A 10,909-nucleotide genomic window follows, 5' to 3' on the forward strand; every position below is an offset into this window, starting at 1 on the left:
GCGCAGCTCAAAAATGTCATTTTATCATTTCTTGGTTTGAATCAGAATCCAAATCAGATGATATGTATTAATTGGTTGTTAGGTCCCATGAGTCTCTTTTCATATATAGGTTTTACCCTCCACGTCTTTTGCCCTTGGAAATGCATTTGTTGAAGGAACCAGCTGTTTGCTCTAGAGCACTTTGCCCCTAAAATGTGATCCTTGGACTAGCATCAGCATCTCCTGGGTGCATGTTAGAAACGCAGAATCCTGGGTCTTTCTCCAAACTTGCTGAATTAGAATCTGCATTAAAAAAAAATTATTGGGGAACCAGCAGTTAGCGTAATGGCTATGTCGCTGGACTCCCACGTAGTCGACCACGGTTCGCGTCCTGGACCCGGTGGCTTAAAACTCACGCCAGGCGCGTGTGCGTGCGTGCCCAAGATCCCGAGAGGAGAATGGAGGAGAAGGGATTGTGGTGTGACCATCCCCCCTGGGGGGTGATTTCTCGCTTTCTGTCTCTCTGTCTCTCTCTGTCTGTCTGGCGAACGCACGCGCCCTATAGCGAAAAAAACCTCTCCAAAAAAAGAAAAAAAAATTATTGGGCTTTTCCCACGGCATGTTGGTTAAGGCAGCCGTACATGGCCAACTGCATGGTTCAAGTCCTGGACCCAGCAGCTTGAGAAACATACTGGGCGTGTGTGTGTGCATGCTCAAAATCCTGACAGGAGGGAGAGATGAAAGAGAAGGGTTTGTGGCATGACCATTCCCTAGGAGGGTTGCATTCTCCTCTCTTTATTTACTCTTTCTCTCTTTCTTTCTGGCAAGCACATGTGCCCTCTAGCAAAAACAAAACAAAACAAGATAAAAATGAACAAACAAACAAACAAACAAAACCCAACAAAACAAAGTAAGAAATTATTGAGAGAGAAATACAAGCACCCTCAACAGGGTCTCATGCCCTAATTCCCACTCGACCTTTCCCAGCCAGTCAGGATCATGGGATACATGACCAGGTGTGTACAAGAACCAAACCCAGATCTTATATATGGCTTCCAGAATTGTAGTGTTGTGGGACCAGCAGTTGGCAATGGTTACGTTGCTGGACTCCCACGTAGTCAACAACGATTCGAATCCCAGACCTAGTAGCTTAAATCTCATGCCTGGTGTGTGTGCGTGCATACGTGCCCAAAACCCTGAGAGGAGAATGGAGGAGGAGGGATTGCAGCGTGGCCATTCCCCCAGGGGGTAATTTCTCACTCTCTTTCTCTCTCTGTCTCTCTGGCAAGCACAAGTGCCCTAGAGCAAAAACCTCTCTTAGAAAAAATAAAAGGCCGTGTTGTGCTGCACCACAGAGGTGGGTCCTGAGCTCCATTTGAACAAGCTCCCAGGATTTGTGTGCGTACACTAACATCTGCAGAGTCCAGCCCTAGTTTTCCAGTCTGGATCTGGCACTTCATCCCTGGGGGGTCACTTTAACATTTCCTCTGTCCCCTGCATTTCCTATGAACTAGACGTTGGGTCCAGAGGTGCAATTAGATTCAGGTTTGGTTGTGGCACGATGGCTTCATGGTTTACAGCATTTGAGGTGGTGGAGGCTGGCTAGGGGGTGGTGGTTCCCCTGGGAAGATCAGAGGGAAGGAAGGCAGTCAGAGGATGCTTTCTGGGTTTTGAAGATCGAGTACGATTGGGTGAGAAGTGGGAAAGGTATGCCTAGTGGGAGGCAATGACAGGTTGCCCTGGGGGAGTTGGAGGAGGTTGGCGTGGCTGGATCAGAGGTTGTATGGCCCAAGGGTGACCTCAGAGTCACTGGGGGGCCTGTAAGCCCCAAGTGAGGATCTACAGAACTGGCCCCGGAGTTTGAGGTCCAGAATCACTGCCTTCAGCCCACCCTCTTGTTGCTTTCTTCCCCCCTGGCAGGTGGAACCCAACACGAAGCTGTTTCCGGCTGTCTTTGTCCTGCCCACCCACCAGAATGTCATCCAGTTTGAGCTGGGGAAGCAGAAGGTGAAATTGCAGTGGTGGAGGCCCTGTTGGGAGTAGGCCGAGGTGGGAGGTGTGGAGGGCAGGCTGGCAGAATGGTCGACCAAGAGGGCACAGTTTGGGAGGTCTTCCTGGAAGCAGAGTGGTAGCGTGGGAGGGAATCCTGACCTGTACGTTTCTCTGTGCCCCCAGAACATCATGCCATTGTCAGCTGCCATGTTCCTGAGTGAGCGCAAGAACCCAGCCCCGCAGTGCCCACCGCGGCTGGAGGTGCAGATGCTGATGCCCGTCTCCTGGAGCCGCATGCCCAACCACTTCCTGCAGGTGGAGACGCGGCGTGCCGGCGAGCGGCTTGGCTGGGCCGTGCAGTGCCAGGAGCCGCTGACCATGATGGCGCTGCACATCCCGGAGGAGAACCGGTCAGGGACAGCCCAGCCCAAGGGGTGGGGTGGGTGGCTGCAAGCCCTCTAGGGTCTGGATCCTACCCAGTGCCCACCCCTGCCACAACCTCAGAAGTCCAGACAACACCCAGGAAGGCCCAAACCTACCTTAGGAGACCTGACTCAGCTCAGGCACCCACAGCTCACACCCAGGGAGGCTCTAGATCAACCCAGAGGGTCCTAGACCCATTGCAGCGAACCCCTGACTTAACCTCGGGGGACACAGTCCCGCTCCCAGGGGCTCCAGACTCACCTTACACAGCCCCAAACCTATCTCAGGGATCCTAGGCCCACATCAGGAAGCTCAAACAAGGCTAGCAGGTAGCACAGTGGTTAAGGCACTGGATCCCACACGGCCTACTGCGTGGTTCAAGTCACGAACCTGGTAGATTGAAAACCACACTGGACACGTGTGTGTACATGCCCAAAATCCTGAGAGGAAATTAGAGGAGAAGGGACTACAGCATGGCCATATCTCCCCCAGGAGCGGGTAGTTTCTCACTTTCCCTCTCTCTTTCTGTCTCTCTCTGGCAAGCATATATGCCCTATAGCAAAAAACTAAAAAAAAAAACCAAAAAACCAAGAGCCCAAACAAGCTCCCAGGGGCCCAGAATACATCCCCTGGGGTTTTAGACATTACTCAAAAAGGCCTGGATGCACCCTAGAATCTCTCGAAACTCCCCAGGGATTTTTAGATCTGTCCCATGGAAATCTCAAACCCACTCCAGGGGACAGCAGGGTGACAGATGTGTTCACATGGATGCCAGGAAGACAGTGGTTCCCTCTTATCTCTGGTTTCACTTTCTGTGGTTTCGGTTTCCCGCGGTCAACCGTGGTCTGAAACTAGGTGAGTACAGTGCAGTAGGATATCGTAGGCCCAATCCCCGTGGCTCGCTGGGAACCCAGTCGGAGCTGCTCATCTGCTCGGCTGACTGAGGCCACTTGGGAATCCCAGGTTTGATTCCGGGCCCACCCTTAAAGCCTAGGTACTCTGAAGATGAGTCAGGAAGATTGAGTCAGAGTGAGATGCTGTCTCAAGAAAAAAAAAATTTTGGAGCAACAAAAACCACATTTACATAGCTTTTATTATGATATATTGTTATGATTGTTCTAATTCTATTTTATTATTATTGTTGTCAACTCATACTGTGCCTCATTTATTTTCCTATTTTTATTTTTTCGTTTTTGCTACAGGGCATATGTGCTTGCCAGAGAGAGACAGAGTTTGGTGGGGGGAATTGAGAAATCACCCCCCTTTAGAAATGACCATGCTGTAACCCCTTCTTCCTGTTCCTCTCCAGATTTTGGGCATGCATGTATATGCTCCCAGTGTGAATTTCAAGTTGCTGGGTCTGGGACTTGAACCACACAGCCAGCCATGTGAGATCCAACGCCTTAACCTCCACATCACCTGCTGGCCCCCTGTGCCTAATTTATAAATTAAACTGTATTATAGGTGTGTGTGTGTGTATACACACACACACACACACACACACACACATATATATACACACACACACACATACATGTGTATATATACACACGCCTATAATAAGGTTTATAAATTTATACACACACCTATAAGGTTTATAAATTTATACATATTTATATATATATATACGTGTATAAAACATGTTTCAAGCATCCTTGGGATCTTGGAGTATATCCTTTGCCGATAAGTGGGGGACTACTGTATTCTTAGGGACTTTGAGCATAGCCAGGGATCCCCAACTCACACCATGAGGTTTTTGACATGCCTCATTCTGTGTCTCGTGTATTCAACAACCAGCTCTGGGCGCCTCCTATTTCCAGCAGCATCCAGGCTGCTGACACCAAACCCTTGTGAAGTGACGTTCCAGTAATGCTTGCCCATTTTCTAGTACTTCTGAGTGCTTGGATCTGCCCAAGGGGACCCAGACCCATCTTGGGGCCCCAGATATATCCATTCATTTAACAAATATTTACTGGGCACTTAATATGCCTAGGTTCTGGAAATATAAGAAGTGAAAATGAGACAGAAACATCCTGCCTGGTGCTTACGTTAGTGGTGCACAAACACAAGCAGATTCTCAGCCCTATCGAGGGGGTTCAAACCCAATCTGGAAGTCTAAGACACAACTCAGAGCCAATTAGATGTTTTTAGGGGGCTCTCAGATATTCCCAAAGTCCCAGATCATTCCAGGGATCCCAGAGGTATTCTATGGAGTCCCCAGACCCCTAGAGGTTTCTAGAACTGTAGGAAGACTCGTGGGCCCAGCTCCACAGCCCACACAGAGCCTGATCAGAGGGACGCTGGGATTCCCTGCTGGGGCCACCAACACTCACCTGAACATCTCTGCTCCGCTGTGGACTGTGAGTCTCTCCCTCTCTGTGTTTCCCCATCTCCACTGCAGATGCATGGACGTCTTGGAGCTGTCAGAACGTCTGGACCTGCAGCGCTTCCACTCGCACACTCTCCGCCTGTACCGTGCAGTGTGTGCCCTGGGCAACAACCGTGTGGCGCATGCGCTCTGCAGTCACGTGGACCAGGCACAGCTACTGCACGCGCTGGAGGACGCGCACCTGCCAGGCCCACTGCGAGCGGGCTACTACGACCTCCTTATCAGCATCCACCTTGAAAGTGCCTGCCGCAGCCGCCGCTCCATGCTCTCTGAATATATCGTGCCCCTCACGCCCGAGACCCGCGCCATCACACTCTTCCCAACTGAAAGAAGCACAGAAAATGGTCCCCGCCACCATGGCCTGCCTGGCGTTGGAGTCACAACCTCGCTGAGGCCCCCACACCATTTCTCACCCCCTTGTTTTGTGACTGCCCTTCCGGCCGCTGGAGTAACTGAAGCCCCAGTCCGCCTCAGCCCTGCCATCCCTCTGGAGGCCCTGCGGGACAAGGCACTGAGAATGCTGGGAGAGGCCGTGCGAGATGGTGGGCAGCATGCCCGCGACCCCGTCGGGGGTTCTGTGGAGTTCCAGTTTGTGCCTGTGCTCAAGCTCGTGTCCACCTTGCTGGTAATGGTGTCCTCCTGATTCCCTCTGTCCCACAGCAGAAACAATCCATCCATACATGTATCAGCTCCCTTCCATGAATGCATGCAGCTATCCATTCCTCTCGCCATCCATCTCCTTTTTTGTTTTAGAGATTTTTGCTAGAGGGTGGATATGCTCACTGGAAAGACAGAGAGACAGAAAGAAATCACCCCCGCCCGTCCCAGGGGTGTGGCCATCTGGCAATCCCTTTTTCTCCACTCTCCTCTCAAGATTTTGGGCATGCATGCACATGTGTCCGTTGTGATTTTCAGGCTGCCAGGTCTGGGACTCCATGTGGGAGTCCAAGGCCTTAACCATTACACACCTGCTGGCCCCTAGCCACTTTTAAATTTATCCTTCATTCACCTTTCCTTTTAGCTATTCATCTGTCATCTATTCATGTTTATTCATCTCTTTCTCCTTCTTCCCATTCACTCCTCTAACCAGTGATCATTCATCAATCCATCCATTCTCTACCCACCTTTCCATCCATCCATCTATCCATTCATGTATATATGAGTATATACCCTCATCTTCCCATCCTCAAGTCTGTCCACCTCTATCCTTCTTTATCTGTCGATCCACCATATGCCCATCTATTCAACTTTTCATCTATTTTCCCATTCATTCTTCCATTCGTTCATACATCAGTTCTTCTACCATTCCATCTACTCATGCATTCACTACCTTTTTTTTATTAATTTACGTTGCCTCCCATACATTCAATAACCAACTTCCTTCTACCTGTGCATCCATCTGTACACCCATTCACAGATGTATCCATTCCTCCATCTTCAACTTATCTTTCTAGTCATTCATGCCTATGTGTGTACACCCATCCCCTACCCACACGTTCCTCCAGCCATCTACATTCATTCATCCATGCACCCACCCACCCATTCATCCTTCTGTTCTCCAGCCTTTTATTCATCCTTTATTTCATGTATCCTTTTTTCGTATACATAACTATTCACCTATATATCCATCTATCCAACTTTTTAAAAATAAATAATTATTTTTAAAAAGAATTTAGCTTTAATTTATTTATTTTATTTTTTCATTTTTATCAGCGAGAGATAGAGAAAGAGAGAGAGGGAAAGTGAGAAAGCAAGCCAACAGGTCCGGCACTCAAACCATGGTTGGCCATGTGGGTGTCCAGCGCCTTTAACCACCACGCCACCTGCCCGCCCTGAATTATTTATTTATTTAATTCCTTTATGTTATTATTTTTAAAAGTTGCCAGGTCTGGGTCTGCCATGTGGGAACCCAGCACTTTTAACCACCACGTTACCTGCCAGCCCCTACCCATCCAACTCATCATACACAGACCTATCCATCCATCCATCTTCTTCACCCCATCCCACTCCATGGCTATTTACTCATTTATCTGTTTATCCATAAACTCATATTCTTGTCCACGCATCATTCATTCACCTATCCACCTAACTATATATCATTTATCCTTTTTTTAATCCATCCACCCACCATCTCTTCCTCCACCCTTTCCTTCACCTTTCTATCATGATTCATCTATTCACTTATCTCCCCTTCAAAACTCTACCACTCCATCTATCAGTTCATCCAGCCAGATACCCTATCCTCCGTCCATTTCAATGTCTCCCTCTCTCCCCAGTCTTCTTCCTACTCATGTGTTCTCTCAACTTATATTTGTTAGAATCTCCATTGTATTGATTGTTGAACACTGGTATATTGTGGGAGCTGTGCGGGTTTCCATCAGGTGGAGGGGTGTCCTGTTCTAGAGCCATGTGTGCTCAGGCTTGGGGGAAGGGAGCAGTGCTCCTGTTTGGCTAAGTGATTCTGGGTCATGTGGGTGGGACACAGGGTGTGGATCTGGGGGAATCTTAAGTAGGTGGATACCAAGGCGGGGGGGGGGTGATCCCTGCTTGTGGGAGGAATCTTATCCAGCCAGTGCAAGAATGAATTGGGCATGTGCAGGAAAAGTAGGTCTGGGATATAAAGCCAGGATCTGATTTGGGAGACTTACAAACCACAGTGTAGAACCTAGACTTTGTCCTGTAGGTGATGGGTGTCTTTGGAGATGAGGATGTAAAACAGATCTTGAAGATGATTGAGCCCGAAGTGTTCACTGAAGAAGAAGAGGAAGACGAGGAGGAAGAGGAAGAGGGGGAAGAGGAAGATGAGGAGGAGAAGGAAGAGGATGAGGAGGAAGAGGCACAGGAGAAGGAAGATGAGGAAAAAGAGGAAGAGGAGGCAGCAGAAGGAGACAAAGAAGAAGGCTTGGAGGAGGGGCTGCTCCAGATGAAGTTGCCAGAGTCTGTGAAGTTACAGGTGGGTTGGTTCTTCCTGTTTCCTAGCCTCCATCCATCTGGTGGGGCATGCGTCTAGACTTTGTCCTGTGGCAGTTAGGAACTGTGGAAATGCATAAAACAGTGGAGGTGAGGCTGACTTTCTGGTTTCCCTGTGCGATGAGACTCTGGAGGAACCTGGCTTAAGTATCTAAGCAGAAGACATAGTTGACTGGACTAAGGTAGACCATAGGGAGGAGAAATCCAAGGAAGTCCTGACGGTCTCACCACTATTCCTCCTACTGCACTCCTCTCTGCCCACAGATGTGCCATCTGCTGGAGTACTTCTGTGACCAGGAACTGCAGCACCGTGTGGAGTCCCTGGCAGCCTTTGCAGAGCGCTATGTGGATAAGCTCCAGGGCAACCAGCGGGGCCGCTATGGCCTCCTCATGAAAGCCTTCACCATGTCCGCAGCTGAGACTGCAAGACGCACCCGCGAGTTCCGCTCCCCACCCCAGGAGCAGGTCTGCTGACCCCTGATTCCTACTGGTCTTATCATCTAAACTTCAATATCAGTTTTTCCTCTAACTCTTACCACCATGATCCTCAATCTCTATACCCATGCTTGCCCCCTGACCTTACTGATATATTTACCTCTTACTCTCATACTTCTCTGTGAACCAGCCTGACTTCTGAGTCACCTCAGATTGACCCGACCCCTTTCAAACCTCTAGCCCTAGTCTCCCAGGTATTCTTCTTTAACTCACACTTTGACTCATAACCTTTGACAGGGCCTTAAAATGGGATCTTTGATCCTTGATCTCAGAGTTCCTGCTCTGGGGTCTCATACCTTTGACCTTCTCCTAGATCAACATGCTATTGCACTTCAAAGATGGTACAGATGAGGAAGATTGCCCTCTCCCTGAAGAGATTCGACAGGATTTGCTTGACTTTCACCAAGACCTGCTAGCACACTGTGGTAAGGAGAGGGAATCAGAGATGCCTGTTCCCCACACTTTCTCTTGAGACCTCTCCTAAAGTTTATCTAAGATTTCGTAATATTAAGATCTATAGTATTGGATTTACATAACTGTTGGTTGAATTAATGAATGAAAGAATTAGTGAACAGATAGATGATGAATGGGAGGATATGTTTATTTGAGTGGATGGATATATGAATGGATGACTAAAGGGAGGTAAATGAATGGGTATGTGAATTAATGAATAGAAGAAGGTATGAATGAAGAAATGGGTGATATGATGGCTGCCTGGCTAGCTGGAGAGCAGGATGGATAGATGAAGAGAAGGATGATGAATGGATAATTGAAGGTTGGTAGACAGATGACTACCTAACTGGCTGGCTGGAGGAATGGATGGATGGCCTTCATTTTTTAAAAAAGAATTATTTATTTAATCTTATTTATTATTGTTTTAATTTTGCTATAAGGTACATGTGTTCACCAGAGAGAGACAAAGAGAGAGTGAAAGTGAGAAAGCTAGAAAACAAGCTGCCAGGGGGACTTAAACCATTGTTAGCCATGTGGGAGTCCAACACCTTAACCACCATGCCACCTGCTGGCCCCAATCTCCATTATTCCTCATGGGAAGTCAGTTGATAATCTCTCTGAGAGTCCCGTGTATCTCCTGAGTCATTTTTCTCTTACTGTCAAGATTTTCTCTTTCTTGGGAACCAGCAGTTAGCGTAATGGCTATGTCGCTGGACTCCCACGTAGTCGACCGCGGTTCGCGTCCTGGATCTGGTGGCTTAAAACCCATGCCGGGCGCGTGTGCATGTGTGCCCAACGTGGCCATCCCCTCTGGGGGGTGATTTCTCGCTTTCTGTCTCTCTGTCTCTCTGTCTTTCTGGTGAGTGCACGCGCCCTATAGTGAAAAACCTCTCAAAAAAAAAAAAAAAAGATTTTCTGTTTCTTTGCCTCTCAACAGATGAGTATGATGTGCCTAGATGAGAAGCTCTTTGAATTTATTTATTTGGGGTTTGTTGAGTTTCTTGGATGTATAGATTAATATTTTTCATCGTAATTGGAAAGTTTTGGGCAATTACATATTTCTTTAAATATTTTTCTGTCCTTTTCTCTCCTCTCTTTCTGGGACTCTCATTATGCATATATTGAAATGGCGCCCCACAGGTCTCTGAGACTCTTTTATTTTAATTCATTTAAATAATTTTTATGTTTGTCAGACTAGATAAGCTATATGTCCTACCTTTAGGTTCACTGATTCTTTCTCCTACCAGCTTAGGTATGCTGTTGACTTAAGTATGCTGTTATTCAAGAGTGTTCTGGTGACTTTTTATTTCAACTAGTTTACTTTTCTTTTTTTTTGAGAAAGAATTATTTCATTTTAATTTTACTTATTATTTTAATTTGACCTGAGAGAGACAGAGAGAGAGAGAAAGCAAGAATGCAATCCACCAGGTCCAAGACTTGGACCACAGTTGGCCATGTGGGAGTTCAGTGCCTTAACCACCATGCCACCTGCTGGCCCCTGCTAGCATACTTTTCAATTCCATTATGTTTCTTTTTATCTACCTCTTTAATATTCTCCGTTGAGTGACTCACTGTCACTATACTTCACTTTAATTCTTCAGGCATGATTTCCTTTAGATCTTTGAACATATTTGAAATCGCTTATTTAAAAGTCAAATGATCAGGGGCCAGATGGTGGTATAGCAGTAAAGCATGATGTTCTATGAAGCTGACCCACATGTGAAGGCTCCAGACTTGCTTCTGGAGACCTTCCTGAGTACAAGGCTACATGCTTGCCCATAACCCAGGGCAGGTTGGAGCTGCGGGTGGTGAGATCAGAGCATCAAGACTGTGGGGGATGCTGTCTTTCTGTCTCGCTCCTTGTTTCTCACTCATAGATGAAATAAATAAAGGAATTTTATTTAAAAAAAAATAAAGTCAAATATTTAATAAGATGAAAGATGAACACATAAAGAAATAAACAACAAACTCTATGAATGCATGCATGAATGAGAAGTGAATGAGCAAACAGAGGAATTAATGAAGAAGTAAATGACTGAGCACACGAATAAGCTAAGACATAAATAACATTCTCTCCTTGGCCACTTCCAGGAATTCAGCTGGATGGGGAGGAGGAGGAACCTGAAGAAGAGACCACCCTGGGCAGCCGCCTAATGAGCCTTTTGGAGAAAGTGAAACTGGTAAAGAAGGAGGAGGAGAAACCTGAAG

At 47.3% G+C, this 10,909-nt stretch overlaps 1 protein-coding gene across 1 annotated transcript in view; it reads left to right on the forward strand.

Moving 5' to 3' along the window:
• The window catches only part of RYR1 (ryanodine receptor 1), a 180,225-nt gene that overhangs the window by 44,824 nt on the left and 124,492 nt on the right, over positions 1–10,909 (forward strand). The window contains 6 exon segments of the mRNA XM_027765622.1: positions 1,900–1,986; positions 2,155–2,381; positions 4,796–5,408; positions 7,467–7,736; positions 8,018–8,218; positions 8,562–8,673. Coding sequence (XP_027621423.1) covers positions 1,900–1,986; positions 2,155–2,381; positions 4,796–5,408; positions 7,467–7,736; positions 8,018–8,218; positions 8,562–8,673 — 1,510 coding nt within the window.

The sequence above is a fragment of the Tupaia chinensis genome, unplaced genomic scaffold (assembly GCF_000334495.1).
Source record: "Tupaia chinensis unplaced genomic scaffold, TupChi_1.0 Scaffold138910_1, whole genome shotgun sequence".
NCBI classification, from domain to species: Eukaryota; Metazoa; Chordata; class Mammalia; order Scandentia; family Tupaiidae; genus Tupaia; species Tupaia belangeri.